This window comes from Thamnophis elegans, chromosome 12 (assembly GCF_009769535.1).
Source record: "Thamnophis elegans isolate rThaEle1 chromosome 12, rThaEle1.pri, whole genome shotgun sequence".
In the NCBI taxonomy this organism is placed as follows: domain Eukaryota; kingdom Metazoa; phylum Chordata; class Lepidosauria; order Squamata; family Colubridae; genus Thamnophis; species Thamnophis elegans.
Window position 1 is genome coordinate 4,440,280 of NC_045552.1, and position 16,883 is coordinate 4,457,162.

Below are 16,883 nucleotides of genomic sequence, written 5' to 3' on the forward strand. Positions count from 1 at the left end.
CACAGATGAAATGTGAAACGGCAATCTGGTTTAACGTCGAAAATGATTTAAATTAAGAGACAAAGATGAAATATTAAAGAACGGGATGGGGAATTTGGGAAACACATTTAGGGATGGAGCTGGTGTCATTGTAAGGGGTTGGGAATTAAGGGCGATTCGAGGTGTTGTTTATGTACTAAGAAGAAAATAAATTTAAGATTAAAAATGTGGAAAGGGAATAATATGGCTGAAATTGGAAACAGAGATAGGATGTAAAATAGGATGTATATGAGAGGATGAGATAGGATGTATATGAGAGGATGGGAAAGAAAAGATCCGGACAGCCCTTTGTTCGTAAAATATGTTAAAATTTGCAATAAAAAATATAAACCTTGGAGAAAGAAAAGAAAGGTCGGCAGTCCGGCGGTTCGAATCCCTAGCACAGGTCTCTTGCGTGAGCAGGGGGTTGGACTAGATGACCTCCAAGGTCCCTTCCAAATCTATTACTGCTTCCCCTCGGCTCGTCCAACCCGGCGAGGCGTGGTAGGGCAGAGCGCCCCGGAGCCGGCTTCTTCTCCTCCTCCTCCTCCTCTCTGCCCGGGATCCTATCTGAGCTGCGTCCCCGTTCCGTGGCTGGCAAAGCGGACGGATCGGGTCCCATCGCTGTGGCTCCTCCCAGGAAGGCGTGGCGACCGGGCTGGGTGGGGCTGGGTGCCCGGTGTGCCTCTCTCGGCCGGCGGTTGGGGGCGCAGAAACCACTAGGCGCTGCTTCCGACGGGTGGGGGTGGTGGAAGGCGAGCCGCGCGGGTGGACGGCGGAGCGGAGCATGGAGTGGCGGGCAGACGGGGGGCGCCGCCGCCCTCGGGACCCTCGCGGATGGACGCCCTCCAGGTGGGCGGTGCACTTGGCAGGTAAATAGGGGTGGGGTGGAGGGGGGGTCCCGTCGGGCCGATCCTTTGAAGTTGGGAGCTCCAGATGTGGGATGGTTGGTTGGTTTTCCCCGGAAAGATCCTCGGGGGGGGGGGGGTTCCAGAAAACCCTTGGCTGACCGTGGAAACGCCGCCCCCGCCCCGGATAGCTGCGGCTGGATTCCAGGTCAGGAAACCCTGGCTGGAATCTGACCAACTTTCCCGAGCTTTAACCGAGATCCCCCCCACCCCACCCCGATCGTTGGTTTGGCTGGCTGCCGATCGGGAGAGTTAGGGGAAGGGAGGGGGTGTCCCGAGCACATCTGCAAACAGCTGGCTCTCAAAAGAGAGAGGAGGGTCTTTCGTTTGCATTTGGCCCGCAGAGTCTGCTGAGAACTGACTCCTTTGGTTTTCCTCGAAATTCCCTCTCTCTTCCCCCGTTGCAAATTTTAAAACATTTTTTTATTCTTATTCCTTCTTTTCTCTGTTATCTGCTATCTGCGCTGGGAGGGTGCTTGTTTTTTTTACAGTATTCAATCGGTTTTCAAGGTTTGTGCAAGAACAACTACCAAAAAAATAGCGTGAGCAGCATAGAAATTCGATCCAAAGCCCAAATTTAATTCGGGGGGGGGGGGGGGGACGATGACCCTGAGCCCATCCTGGACCATGGCTTTTGGGTGGGGGGCAAACTTTCCTGAGCCCCACAAGTTGCCGAGAGAAGCAGGATGCCATGATAGAGGGCATTTGGCATTAAACACAGGTGCTAAATTCTCATAAACTGCCCTGCCTGAATATATAAATAAAAAAGGAGGCTTAAAGGCAACACACCTGGTTTGCCCAACCTGCTAAGATGTTGAACTAAGTGCCCACGAGATGCTGAAGGCTGCCAACACAACAGGGCTAGAAATCCACCAGAGAGAGGGGGGGGAGAATTCGAACTCCGTGCCGCCCTGTTGCTGGGCAAGCTTAGCCTGGCCTGTATGGAGCCAGCCATTCAAAGGATGAGCCTAGCACCCACTTTTAGCCCTTGTTCCTGGGGGCATTTAAAAAAAAGCGTTAGCAAATCCAAAGGGTATTTTTTTTCTACTCTGTAGACATAACCATCTGCTAGTTGTCTGTGGCAGAAAACCGAAGTCGTGGTTTTGTTTTCGCGTGTCGGGAGTATTTGTCTTTCAAGGGAAATCCTGAACATTGCGGTTTGTTTGTTTAATTTCAAAAGGTTTATTGGTTGATCAAAATATAAAATGCGGGAACACGAAGAAAAATGAAACTAAAATGGCCAAATAAGGGAGGAAAGAGAGAGAGAGAGAGAAATGTGTAGGGAAGCGAGGGAGAAAAGGAATAAAAAGGCATTGATTTCCAAATAATTTTTGTGCAGTAGAATAAGGGAATCAACACGAAACCTCAACGTTTTACTCGTATAATAATATGTGTTAGGGACACGGTGGCTCAGTGGCTAAGACGCTGAGCTTGTTAATCAGAAAAAGTCAGCAGTTCGGCGGTTCGAATCCCTATTGCTGCATGAACTCCCGTGACTTGTCCCAGCTTCTGCCAACCTAGCAGTTCGAAAACATGTAAAAAATGCAAGTAGAAAAATAGGGGCCACTTTTGGTGGGAGGTTAACAGCGTTCCGTGCGCCTTTGGCGTTTATTCATGCTGGCCACATGGCTACGGAGACGTCTTCGGACAGCGCTGGCTCTTCGGCTTTGAAACAGAGATGAGCACCGCCCTCTAGAGTCGGGAACGACTAGCACAAATGTGCGAGGGGAATCTTTACCTTTAATAATGTGTAGAGCACAAGCCAGATCTATAACAATAAACATAGAAAATCCTGAACATTCAATAGAGGATCTTCTCCACCCTGGATTAAATTTAGAACTAACACCAGTAGATCTACCAATCTCTCTTCTACGAAAACCCCCGTGTGTATGAAAGTGAGACATTTGACTAGGCTTTCTTGACAATAGTTGTCAAAGATGGATTCAAAATAACCAGGCTACAGTCTCATTCCACCCCCCACCCCCACCCCATCCTGGTTTCAATTTCCAGAAAACTTCGCCCTGAGAATGTGATGAGGAATGCAGGAATGAAGGTCCACCATATTTGGAAAGGACCAGGAGGGAGGAATCTATTGTGAAAAGAAGAGGGGGTGGGCAGGAGAAGGAATACACAGTGGATTTTAGATCCTTTAGCTCAACTATTTGATACACATTTGATGTGTTGTTTCTGTGCGTTTTATGCACTATGTTGCATTTGGTTAAAGTATCTAATTTTCTTTTGACCCCCCCAAAAAATAAGCACTTGGCCTTATTTTCGGGGAGGGCTTTATTATTTTTGAGGTGCAGGGGGAGACGAGTGTGGCCACCTCATGGCTGCTGCTGTGTTGCAATATTTTTTGGGGGTCTGATTTTTGGGGGAGGGCTGATTTTAGCGCGTGCACTCAAAAATTGATTCAATACACATTTGATACATTGTTTCTGTGAATTTTATGCACTACCTTGTGTTTTGCTACCACGTTTCCCCAAAAATAAGACAGGTTCTTGTTTTCTTTCCCCTCCTCTCCACCCCGAAATAAGCACTTGGCCTTTTTTGGGGGGGTCTTATTATTTTTGAGGTGCAGGAGGTGGCGAGCGTGGTCACCTCATGGCTGCTGCTGTGTTGCAATATTTTTGGGGAGGGCTTATTATCTGGGGAGGTCTTATTTTCAGAAAAACAGGGTACGCCGAATGAAATAAACTCCCCTGTCATTATTTTCTTGTTTTTCTTATTTTTATATTTCATAATTTTCTAACAAGTACTGTGTTTCTCCCAAAATAAGATCCCTCTCTTATTTATTTATTTTTTGGCCACCAAAAAAGGCACGAGGTCTTATTTTGGGGGGCAGGGGAGACGCCATCCACTGAGTCACCTCACTTGTGTGTGTGTTTTCCCAGCCTCCTTTTAGCTGTCAGAGGCCTTCGGGAACTACTTCTGCAGCTGGCAAGGCCTTGAGGAAAGCCTTGCCAGCTGCAGAAGAAATGGGCCCAGGTGTGCGAGGCCTGGCTGCAACTATCTGCAGGTAAGTAGAAGGGCAGCTCCATCCTACTATCCCAACCCTAGTATAATTTTTACCCGTGCACCCTGGAGTGGGCGGGGTCTTAATTAGGGTTTATTTTGGGCGTAGGGCTTATATTTGGCGCGCATGTAAAAAATCAAGTTAGGACTTAACTTTCGGGGTAGGTCATATTTTGGGGAAAACATGGTATTTAAGACGTGCCTTTCTCCACGTCTTTTTGGTGCTCCTCGCTGTGATTATTAGGGTTACCAATTTTGAACAAGAATAAAGTTTAACGCGCTCTACGTGGGGCTGCCCCTGAAGAGTGTTCGAAGACTACAGCTGGTCCAGAACGCAGCCGCGCGAGCAATATGGGGTGTACCTAGATACACCCATGTTACACCTATCCTCCGCGAGCTGCACTGGCTCCCCATTGGTCTCCGGACGCGCTTCAAAGTGCTAGTCGTTACTTTTAAAGCCCTACATGGTTTAGGACCTGGCTACCTGAGAGACCACCTCCTGCCACATACCTCCCAACGACCAACAAGATCGCACAGGTTGGGCCTCCTCTGGGTGCCGTCAACCGGACAATGCCGGCTGGCGGCCCCCCCAGGGGAGGGCCTTCACTGTTGCTGCGCCGGCCCTGTGGAACAGTCTCCCCGGAGAGATCCGGACCCTCACCTCTCTCCAGGCCTTCCGAAAAGCCGTCAAAACCTGGCTGTGCCGGCAGGCCTGGGGTTGATGAGTTCCCCTCCCCTCTCGACCTGTGTGGTTGTGTGATTCTTGGCTATTTTAACTACTTGTATTGTGTTCTATGTTTCCCTTTCCCCCTTGAGTTGTTCGCCGCCCTGAGTCCCTCCTGGAGAAGGGCGGCATATAAATAAAATAAATCAATCAAATCAAATCAAAAGCGAAACGTCTTCGTGGAAAAACAAAAGAACAAACGGTTGCCTCTTGAAAAAGCCTCTTTGGGACAACCATGATTGGGCTTATTATCCGAGGAGGTCTTATTTTCGGGGAAACCGGGTAATCATAACTTTATTCTTGTTCAAAATTGGTAACCCTAATAATCACAGCGAGGAACACCACAAAGACGCGGAGAAAGGCATCCATCTTCTTAAATACCGTGTTTTCCCCAAAATATGACCTACCCCGAAAGTTAAGTCCTAGGTTGATTTTTACATGCGTGCCAAATATAAGCCCTACACCCAAAATAAACCCTAATTAAGACCCCGCCCACTCCGGGGTGCATGAGTAAAAATTATACTAGGGTTGGGATATTAGGGTGGAGCTACCCTTCTACTTACAGATAGTTGCAGCCAGGCCTGGCACGGTTCCACCACAAATCCGCGAAGCCCTTATCCACGGAGACATAAGCGCAAAGACTAATTCGCGCCGTTCGAAGCGCTAAGGGAAAACGCGACCCTACCGCGATGACATAATCGCGGAGGGCAAATCCGCGCATTCCCAAGCACTCAGTACCCTAAACCTAACCCTAAACCTAACCCTAAACCTAACCCTAAACCTAACCCTAAACCTAACCCTAAACCTAAACCTAACCCTAAACCTAACCCTAAACCAAACCCTAAACCAAACCCCTAAACCTAATCCTAACCCTTACCTTAATTTAAATCGGCTTTCTGCTGCGGCGCCGTTTTAAAGCGCCCTTCTGTCATGGCGGTGATGATGCGCGGTGATGATGTCGTGGCTTTAGCGACACGATTTTATCACCACTATTTTGACGAGCACGGTTTTGTCGTGCCACGGCCTGGCACACCTGGGCCCTTCTCATCCAAGAAGCTTCTTCTGTTCTGAAGAAGAACTCTTCTCTTCTGAAGAACTGAGGAAGCTTCTTGGAGGGGAAGCGAAGCGTCTTTGAGGAAAAACAAAAGAACAGGCGGTTGAAAAAGCACCTTTGGGACAACCATGACCTGGAGGACTGGGATTCTCCATCGAACATTCCTGTGCGGATATAACTGGGGTGCGGCCCGAATGGGTATTTTGCTTGAACTGAGCATTTCCTCCTTTTCTCTCCCCCCCCCCCTTCTACTTTCTTCTAGCTTTCGTCCTCGGTTCTTCCTTCCTGTTGGCTCAGGGCCAAACAACCATCTTTTACGACATCTCGATCCTGACGAACCCACCAGAGACGTTAGAAGGGCGGACTGTCAACCTGAGCCTCAAACACAAGCCGGCCAATTTTGCGTTCTGCAACTGGTACCGAGCGCTCGACACGAAAGAACATGTGATCGTCACGCACTACCTACCGCCACTCGCTGGGAACACGACAGGGCCTTCCTACACCGGGCGTGAAGTTGCGGGCTTCGGCTGCTCTCTGCTCATTCAAAACCTAACTTTGAATGACTCCGGAGACTACGTGGTAACCATGAATGGACCTTCGGTGCAAGGGAAAGGGAATGTAAAGATTCAAGTCTTAGGTATGGTTTACCTTCTCTGGTGCGGTCTAAACCCTTTCTGTTTCTGCTGAGCCTTGGGAGAGCTGTCGCCTAGTCTTTCCACGTTCTGTTGGAATGCTTCTTCCCAAGGACTGGAACACTCTCCTTCCTTACTCAGCACAACAGGACCCTGGAGGTCTTCTAGTCCAACCCCCTGCTCAAGCAGGAGATCCTATACCCGTAATGGCAAACCTATGGCACGCGTGCCACAGATGGCACACGGAGCCATATCTGCGGCAGTAGTGGGTTTCAAATTTTTTTAGAACCTCTTCTGTAGGTGTGGCCTGCTTTGTGGGAGTGGCTTGCCGGCCATGTGGCTGGGTGGGAGTGGCCTGCCGGCCATGTGACCTGGGTGGGAGTGGCTTGTCAGCCATGTGACCGGGTGGGAGTGGCTTGCTGGCCATGTGACCGGGTGGGAGTGGCTTGCCGGCCATGTGACCGGGTGAGAGTGGCTTGCCAGCCATGTGACTGGGTGGGAGTGGCCAACTTGTAAAATGTGGTGAAACTCACTTAACAACGCTCTTGCTTAGCAACCAAAATGTTGGCTCAGAAACTCTGGCATTTGAAGCACGCAAGTCTTAAAGGTGTCAAGTTACAATACCCTTGCACCCATAACCCTTTAGAAAAAAAAACCCAGGGGTTTTCAAACTTGACAGCTTTAAGACTTGTGGACTTCAACTCCCAGAATTCCTCTTCCAGTCATGTGGGCTCAGGAACTCTGGCATTGAAGTGTGCAAGTCTTAAAGCTGTCAAGTTCCAAGACCCTTGCAACCCTAACCCTTTAGAAAAAAAAAACCCAGGGGTGTTCAAACTTGACAGCTTTAAGACTTGTGGACTTCAACTCCCAGAATTCCTCCTCTCGCTCTTCATCTTGATGATGTGTGGATGGACGGAGGGAGGGAGCTGGAACCAGTTCTAAAAGGCACTGTAGATTTGTGGAACCTCTTCTATAGAAGAGGTTAGAACTGGCAGGAACCCACCCCTGATCTGCGGGCACAAGAGCCTCAGGTCAGGTCCACTGCACATGCGTGTGTCCCTCCCACCAGCCAGCTGATTTTCAGGTACCTGCTGGGAATCACATGCACATGTGATGGGGGGTCATGCACGTATGCACGGGGTTGGGGGGATGCGGCGCAAAAATCCAAAAATTTTTGAAACCCACCACTGCCACACAAACACACACACACACACAGACTGACAGAGAAAGAGAGAGAGAGAGAGAGGGAGGAAGAAAGAAAGAAAGAAAGAAAGAAAGAGAGTGAGAGAGAGATGAAAGAAAAAAGGGACCGAGAGACAAAAGGAAGGAAGGAGGGAGGGAGAGAGAGGGAGGGAGGGAGGGAGAGAGAGAGAGAGAGAGAGAGAGAGAGAGAGAGAGAGAGAGAGAGAGAACACATGGCCGGCAAGCCACTCCCACCAGGTCACATGGCTGGCAAGCCACTCCCACAAAGGAGGCCACACCCACAGAATAGGTTCCAAAAATTTTTGAAACCCACCACTGGCCTGCTTGCTTTTTGATTCAGCACGATAGCTGAAACCAGCCAGGCTGTTACATGTGGTTAGTTTCCACCACTGTTTGTTAACAGACACGGCTGGCTGGGTTTGTATGCTGTGCCAAACTATCATTTGCAATGACTTCCCATAACATACTACACCAAACTAAATTAAAGAGAAGGTCTGAAATGGTATAAGGCCATGATGGAGAACCTATGGCATACGTGCCAGAGGTGGCTGCACCCAGCCCTCTCTGTGGGCAAGCGCACCGTCGCCCCAGCTCAGCCAGCTGGGTTTCTAGCACTGTGGTGCGTGTATACGTAAGCACATATGCGCCTTCAGGTTTGGGCATTCTGTGCCTAAAGGTTTCGCCGTCCCTGGTATAGGGTTTCTTTCCCAAGCAGGGGGTTGGACTAGAAGACCTCCAAAGTCCTTTCCAACTCTGCTATTCTGTTATTGTTGTTATGTTATTATCTATGAGAGCAGGTTTCCAGTACTTGAGGGGCAGATACAAGGAAGAGGGGATTGACTGATTCTCTGCCCCGGAGGCAGGGCAAGAAGTAATGTGTGGAAGCTAGTTAAAGAGAGATTCTAACCTAGAACTAAAGAGAAATTTCCTGAGGGTGTGAAGAAGTTGTGAGTGCTCCATCACTGGAGGTTTTCAAGAAGAGACTGGATAACTCTTTGTCCAGAATGGTATAGGATCTCCTGCTCAGGCAGGGGGTTGGACTAGAGGACCTCCAAGGTCCCTTCCAACCCTATTATTATATGTTCCGACATGTTATAGTTTTGCTAAGAGGGTGAACTCGGCTGCCGTGGCTTCAGCTGCAAAATGTGATAAAGACTAAATATGACTTCACTTAGGTCAGGGTTTCCCAACTTTAGCAACTTGAAGATGTGTCAACTTCCCAAATCCCAGATTTCCCAGTGCCAACTGGGGAATTCTGGGAGTCGGAATCCGCCCATCTTCAAGTCGCGAAGGTTGAGAAACATTGGCTTAGGGCATTAAACAACCCCAGTCGATCTGTACACAGAGGAAAGGAGATTCGGTTTTGGGATCTGGTTGAAACTGCTCGCTGTTCTGGAAAAATGAAGTGAATTTCAGGAATGTTGAATATGTTGTCACCTCCAGAATTGCCTCTGGGATGAGCTTAAAAATCTGTGTGATGGAGAATTGGGCAGCCAAGAGATTGAGGTGCTGTTTTTAAACCTCTTTGGTTGATTCGAGCCGAGGTGACGCAGTGGTTAGGGTGCAGTACTGCAGGCCACTTCAGCTGACTGTTATCTGCAGTTCAGCGGTTCTAATCTCACTGGCTCAAGGTTGACTCAGCCTTCCATCCTTCCGAGGTGGGTGAAATGAGGACCCGGACTGTGGGGGCGATATGCTGACTCTGTAAATCGCTTAGAGAGGGCTGAAAAGCCCTATGAAGCGGTATATAAGTCTAACTGCTATTGCTATTGCTACTCACATGATAGATGAGTGAAAATTCAGTTGTGCTTGCCTACATAGAATATAGAACAAGAGTTGGGAGAGATCTTGGAGGTTTTCTTCACTTAGCCTTCCAAGGTGGGTCAAATGAGGACCTAGATTGTTGGGGGCAATAGGCTGATACTATAAACCGCTTAGAGGGGGCTGTAAAGCACTTTGAAGTGGTATATAAGTCTAAGCGCTATTGCTAATGTCTGTTAAAAGCTATCTCAAGCCACTTCACAACATGAAATTAGTGGCGTGCGTTCCGTATCAATTTTGCACGCACAGATGCGACTCCCATCCAGACACCTCTTGGTGATGAAAATCCTGGCTGGAGACCCATCTTCTACTTCCCCAACTGCAAAGCTGTGGTCCAATGGACCATACCCCAAGTAACGTGTGAGTTATATTTTAAGATGTTGAGACTTTAGAAAGAGGGCAGAGAAGAGCCGCCAAGATGATTAGGGGACTAGAGGCTGAAACATATATAAAGAGCAATTGCTCGAATTGCATATATATATAATTGATATATATATATATATATATCAATTATATATATATATATATATCAATGGGTATATTAGAGTATTGTTTCCTACTTGATTGTTGTTAATCCCTGTTTAGAAAAGGGTGTGCCCTTGTTTTTTTGGTTTCCTTCTTAACATTTTTATTGTCTCTTTTTATATATATATATATATATATATATATATATATATATATATATATATATATATATATATATATATATATATATATATATATATATATATATATATATATATATATATAATTGAATTGGATATAGAGCTGAGGTGGCGCAGTGGTTAGGGTGCAGTACTGCAGGCCACTTCAGCTGACTGTTAGCTGCAGTTCAGCGGTTCTAATCTCACCGGCTCAAGGTTGACTCAGCCTTCCATCCTTCCGAGGTGGGTGAAATGAGGACCCAGATTGTGGGGGCGATATGCTGACTCTGTAAACCGCTTAGAGAGGGCTGAAAGCCCTATGAAGCGGTATATAAGTCTAACTGCTATTGCTATATGTCTAGTTTAATGAAAAGAAGGACTAGGGGTGACATGATAGCAGTCTTCCAATATCTCAGGGGTTGCCCCAAAGAAGAGGGAGTCAAGCTATTCTCCAAAGCACCTGAGGGCAGGACAAGAAGCAATGGGTGGAAACTAATCAAGGAGAGAAGCAACCTAGAACTAAGGAGAAATTTCCTGACAATTGGAACAATTAATCAGTGGAGCAACTTGAGACTGGACAATTGCTTGTCTGAAAGCATATAGGGTCTCTGGCCTGAGCAGAGGGTTGGACTAGAAGACCTCCAAGGTCCCTTCCAACTCCGTTGTTCTGTTACATTTCCTGGATCCAGCAGAGCCTCCAGCACTGAATGTCCACTCAAAAATAACGCACAAGATCCAGCATTGACATAATATTAAAACCAAGGCAGAAATTGGATTTCCTGCTTGGTTGTTCAATACTTGATTTCCCGCAATTAAGACACAGTGTGGGCGTCCACTGAAAAGTGTTGTGTTGGATGTGATTTAAGTGGGACACCAGACTTCTTTTCCAATCGGCTTCTTCGTGCAAGGTGTTAATTTATGTTGCTGTCCTTAAATGCATGTGTGAAAGGACACACACACACACCCCACTCACCCCAAGACTGCTTGTTGCTGAGCAGATTCTGTGGAGAGAGTTTGCTTTGACCCGTTAAACTCTACTGGTGAACCACTGGTCGCTTCTTGGTTCGGTATTAAAGGCTACCTTTGTTGCTCTTGAGTTTTTTTTGGAATCCACAAAATGATCCTTAAAATACTAGACTTTGGGAAAAGGTCCTTTGGGGTGTTGAATCCGGCTTCCTGATCAATACAGAAAGCCAAATTTAGATATCCTTAATAAATGGCTGTCTAGTCCAGCATTTTCCAATTGTGGCAGCCTTAAAATGTGGGGACTTTAAAATTCTCCAGACAGCATGCTTGGACTTCAACTCCCAGAATTCCCTGGTCAGCATGCATAGATTTCAATTCCCACAATTCCCCAGGCAGCATGCATGGATTTCAATTCCCACAATTCCCCAGCCAGCATGCTTGGACTTCAACTCCCAGAATTCCCCGGTCAGCATGCATGGATTTCAATTCCCAGAATTCCCCAGCCAGCATGCATGGATTTCAACTCCCAGAATTCCCCAGCCAGCATGCATGGATTTCAACTCCCAGAATTCCCCAGCCAGCATGCTTGGACTTCAACTCCCAGAATTCCCCGGTCAGCATGCATGGATTTCAATTCCCACAATTCCCCAGTCAGCATGCTGTGATTTTAACTCCCAGAATTCCCCAGCCAGCACACATGGAGTTCAACTCCCAGAATTCCCTGGTCAGCATGCATGGATTTCAATTCCCACAATTCCCCCGTCAGCATGCTGGGATTTCAACTCCCAGAATTCCCCAGCCAGCATGCATGGATTTCAACTCCCAGAATTCCCTAGCCAGCATGCTGGGATTTCAACTCCCAGAATTCTCTTGCCAACAGCTGGGACTTCAACTCCCAGAATTCCCTAGCTACCCGTGGCCATTGTGCATTGGCATTCTAGGAGCTGAAGTCCACATTGATCTGGTCCTTACTGGAGCACATGAAGCGCAGGGGAGTTCCCCATCCTTGTAACTGGATCTGCTATCGAACTGTTTGGCTTGTTAGGACGTTTTGCAGCATTTATGAGGTTGAGATCCCCTCCGATCCCGTGATAATATTTCACATCCAGTTTTAACAGGAGAAAAAGAAATGTCTAAAGGAACAAAGGAAGCTTGAGGCTGGGTGTCTGCCTCAACAAATGTTCTGCTGGTTTGAGGAAGGACAGACCCAGAGATCATTGCCACTGGTAGCTTCGGGTTAATGCATAAATGTTACTTCTTTATTCCGGAGAGAAATCTTGTTTGAATATTTCCGCATGTTTGAATATTTCCAGATGGGTTGACAAGGCCAGGATTCCTGCTGTCTAACTAATGCTTCTTGAACTGTCTGCCTGCATTTGTGAAGCTGAAATTATTGTCTTTTAACGACCCCATAATCCCTTGAGGGGTGCAGTCTGGGCAAGTGAATGGAGCTAGCAGAGCGTTTTAATGGCCGGATGCCTTTCCCTGTTGCCATTGCAGAGTTTTGTTCGGCAGATATATTCTCATCATGCCCAGAGAGAGAAATATCTGCCTCTAGCTAGGATCGAACTCACAGCCTCCTGAAGGTGAGGAGAGAGCTCCGCTTCTAGGCCCACCCCACCCCTCATTTGTGAAGTTGGAGTGTGGGGGGGTAATTCTGTTGAGTCTGAGATTTCTTTGGCCCAGCCTGATGCCCTGGAGGAGTCCCTAAAGAACTGCAGGTTTTTAAACCCCGAATGTCTCATCCATGAATCTAACAAGAGCTGAAACGTTCGGAGTTCTTGGAAGAGCCTGGAGTATTTCCTCTCTCTTTGGAAGGCCTTCTTCCTCTTTCCGCGTGGCATTGCTAAGCTCTCTTCCTTACTGTCAAGACCAGAGGCGGGGCACTATTACAGTATGTCCCTTTTATGACGTGTGGACTTCCAACTCCCAGAATTCCTGAGCAAGCATGGATGATCGGTTTTCCTGGTCATTCTGTGGCTTTTTCTCTTCGTGTTTGGCTATGGGACTCCTGCCCAACTGGCCTCTTTTCTCTGCTTTTCCAAAAACCCTCCATGCCAGCACCAAAGGAATAGCCAGATCACAGCCCCTTCCTCATTTATATTTATGCATTTATTTATTTGCATCCCACCTTTATTGTGGTTAGAAATAACTCAAGGTTGGGCCGAGAGAAAGTGACTGGCCCAAAGTCACATTAGCCCCCTGGTGATTGGCTTAAAGGCACCTATCTAGTTTTCGTGCCTATGGCGGGACTAGAACTCCCAGTCTCCTGGTTGATTGGCTCAAAGTCACTCAGTCAGCTTTCGTGGTCTAAGGCGGGGCTAGAACTCACTGTCTCCTGGTGATTGGCCTAAAGGCATCCAACTGGCTTTCATGCCTGTGGTGGGACTAGAATTTCCAGTCTTCTAGTGAGTGGCCCAAAGTCACCCAGTCAGTTTTCATGCCTAAAGCAGAACTAGAATTCACTGTCTCCTGGTGTCCTGCCTAGTGCCTTAACCACTTGATCAAACTGGTCGCCCTTCCATCTTCTTCCTTTGCAGCCCCAAATCCTGCCCTCCTCTGTCTGTCATAAAGCTCTTGCAGTTTCTACCAAGGGTGGATGGTGAAGAGGAACAATAGAAGTGTGGGTGTTCCTATCGGGTGCTCATTAGACTGAGGTGTGAGTGTTTGTGTGTGTGTGTGTGAGAGAGAGAGAGAGGGAGGGAGGGAGGGAGAGAAAGGGAGAGACACAGAGGGGGAGAGAGAGACACAGAGAGAAAGAAAAGGAGAGAGAGAGAGGGAGAGAAACAGAGAGAAAGGGAGAAACACACAGAAAGAGGGAGAGAGACAGAGAGAAAGGGAGAAATAGAAAGAGGGGGAGAGAGAAAGGGTGAGACACAGAGAGAGGGAGAGACACACAGAGAGAAAGAAAGGGAGAGAGATAGAGAGAAAGAGGGAGAGAGACAGAGAGAAAGGGAGAAACAGAGAGAGGGAGAGAGGGAAAGGGAGAGACACAGAAAGAGGGAGAGAGACAAACAGAGAGAAAGAAAGGGAGAGAGACAGAGAGAGAGGGAGAGAGGGGGGCAGAGACAGAGATGGAAAGAGAGAGATGGAGAGAAAGGAAGAGAGACAGAGAGAGGGAGAGAGACAGAAAGAAATGGAGATAGAGAGAGAGAGAGAGAAGGAGAGAGATGGAGAGAGAGAGATACAAAGAAAGGAAGAGAGACACAGAGGGAAGAGGCAGAGAAAGAGAGAGATGGAGAGAAATTGAAAGAGAGAGAGACGGAGAGAAAGGAAGAGAGACAGAGAGAGGGGAGAGATGGAGAGAGAGACAGAGATGGAGAGAGAGAGATGGAAAGAGAGAGAAAGATAGATTTTATTTATTATATTAAATAGTACGACAGATCTTCAGTTAATCACAAAGTTGCTTGGGGGGCCTTGGGGCCAGTCAGCCTTAAGCCAGCCGATGCTGCAAGCTTGTTTTGAGAGAAACAACAGAGGCTGTTTTCTTCTTTCAAATCTCAAGAAAAAGTGGGGGAACGATGCAAAAAACCCCAAACCCATAGCTTTGATCGCCTGCTGCTTTAGATAAGGCAGCCACCTCTTCAGCATATGCTCCTCTTCAACTTGCAAGATGCTGAGTCCTTAAGTTCCATGGGCCCCATTGAGGGAGCCCCCGCCCCCTCCTTTCTCTGCATTTCTGCCTCTGTCCCTCCCGAGAAGGAATCTTTGCCGTTGTTTGGGCTGCCAACCGCAGTGTAAATATAGGAGAATTGTTTGGTTAAACAACTGATGTCCTTGCTTGATGTCCGGAATGTTCTGTCTCTTTTGAGAGAAGGAAAAATATTTGTAGAACTTTGCCTTTTTCCTTCCCACCGTCCCCCAAGATGTGATGGCTGAGAACCCACCACTTCATTCTACTTTTTCATTAGTTGGTTTAATTTATGTGTGTCCCTCTCACTATCCAAAGAGACTCTTTTTTAAAGATTTTTTTTTTATTCTCTTACATACCATTTTAAGTATACGTCCACATAATTGTTATTCTTCTTTACATTTATCATTCTTACACATTTATTTCACTCAATAGGTTATAATATACAGTTTGGGTTGCTTTATTCACCATCGCTTCCTCCTGTTGTAACTCCACCTTATTTTCCCTTTCTTTTCTCCCTCCCTCCCTCCTCTACTTCCTTCCTTCCTCCTCTCCTTCCCCTTCCTTCTTCCCTTACCTCTCCCTTACTCCTACTCTTCCTCTTTCCCTTCCTACCCTCTCTCCTTCCTTTTCTCTCCCTTCCATCCTCCTTTCCTTTCCCTTTCCTTTCTCCCTCCCTCCCTTCTCTACTTTCCTCCTTCCTCCTCTCCTTCCTTCTTCCCTTCCTGCCCTTTCTCCTTCATTTCCTCTTCCTTCCATCCTCCTCTCCTCATCTCTTTCTTCTTTCCCCCGTCTTCCTTTCATTCTCTCCTCCTGTCTCCCTTTCCCAAAGAGACTCTTTTAATAGTAGTGGGCAGGTTCTTACTGTACATTAGCCTTTGGTGATCTGTCAGCCTCTGGGTGCATTGAGTTCAAGTCCCATAAACCACCCAACCAATCCTCACCCAGCGTTGCTTTTACAAAATTTGGTGTGGAAGGTCTGAAGGGTAGCGTTGTTTCAAACTACTACTATAGTAATGAAAGAGCTTGTTTGGTCTAGTGGTGGAGGTGCTGGCCCAGAAGCCAGGAGTGTGAGTTCTAGTCCTGTTTCAAGATGGCTGGGTGACTTTGGAACAATCACCGGGAGATTGGGAATTCTAGCCCCACCTTAGGCATGAAAGCCAGCTGAGTGATTTGGGGCCACTCAGCAGGAGACAGTGAGTTCTAATCCCACCTGGGTAATTTGGGACAATCACCAACCCTATCCCCCACTTAGCCCCACAGAGTTATTGTTACAGGGAAAAATAGGAGGAGGAAGGAGTATTAAGTATGTTTGCCATCTTGAATTATTTATCGAGTAACAAGGGAAGGGAGGGAGGAGAAGGGAGGGAGGAAAAGGAAGGAAGAAAGAGGAGAAAGAGAAAGGGAAGAGGGAGGGAAGGAAGGAGGGAAGAGACAGGAAGGAGGGAAGAGAAAAAGGAAGGAGGGAAGGAAAAGGGAGGAACGAAAGAAGGAAGGGGAGGAAGAAGGAAGGAAAGAAAGAGGAAGGAAGGAAAAGAAAAGAAAGAGGAAGAAAGAAAAGAAAAAGAAAGAAAGAAAGAAAGAAAGAAAGAAAGAAAGAAAGAAAGAGGAAGGAAGGGAAGGAAAGGAAAGAAAAGGCATTTTAAGTGCCCGAGGAAGCATTAGTGAAATAATAAAATCAATATTGTTCCAGTATTATCTCCAGGTCCTTAAGAAAATGCCTCTGCAACATTTAGACTGTATTTTCAAGGCTAGCAATTGTATTCTATTGACCGAGAGAAGATACTAAGGGTTGCACGAGCGAGTTCTCCTTATTTTGAATGTGAGTCCGTTAACCAAGACGTGGCAAAGGAGGAGCAGAGAAAGATCTTGCTTCCTGTTCATTTGACGAGTTCCCTTGATACTTCAAGCCTGGCCTCACTCTCTTTTTCCTTCTTCTGTTCTGGAGACAGATTCCGCAGAAACAATTAGTCAGAAGTTGGGTCAGCAGTTTCGGGAAACTTGGGTCTCTCAATAGGGTTTTACACAATGGTTAGGACAGTGTTTCTCAACCTTGGTGACTTTAAGTCCTGTGGACTTCAACTCCCAGAATCCCCCAGCCAGCTGTGCTGCGCTGGCTGGGGGATTCTGGGAGTTGAAGTACACAGGACTTAAAGTCACCAAGGTTGAGAAACACTGGGTTAGGGCTTTTCTTATGAAAGCCCATGGAGATTTGCGCTACATTCCCCCACCCCCACCCCCGGCCTCCCGTTGCAAAGTCCTGCACA

At 47.3% G+C, this 16,883-nt stretch overlaps 1 protein-coding gene across 2 annotated transcripts in view; it reads left to right on the plus strand.

Annotated features, from left to right (window-relative positions):
* The first annotated feature begins 645 nt into the window (after positions 1-645).
* The window catches only part of LOC116515715 (carcinoembryonic antigen-related cell adhesion molecule 5-like), a 56,379-nt gene continuing 40,141 nt past the window's right edge, over positions 646-16,883 (plus strand). The window contains exons 1-2 of one of the 2 annotated variants that reach the window (XM_032227899.1): positions 646-890; positions 5,982-6,356. In XM_032227899.1, the coding sequence (XP_032083790.1) occupies positions 806-890; positions 5,982-6,356 (460 nt within the window). In that variant the 5' untranslated portion in view covers positions 646-805. The remainder of the gene's footprint in view (positions 891-5,981; positions 6,357-16,883) is intronic. The other variant, XM_032227900.1, reaches the window with a different exon arrangement.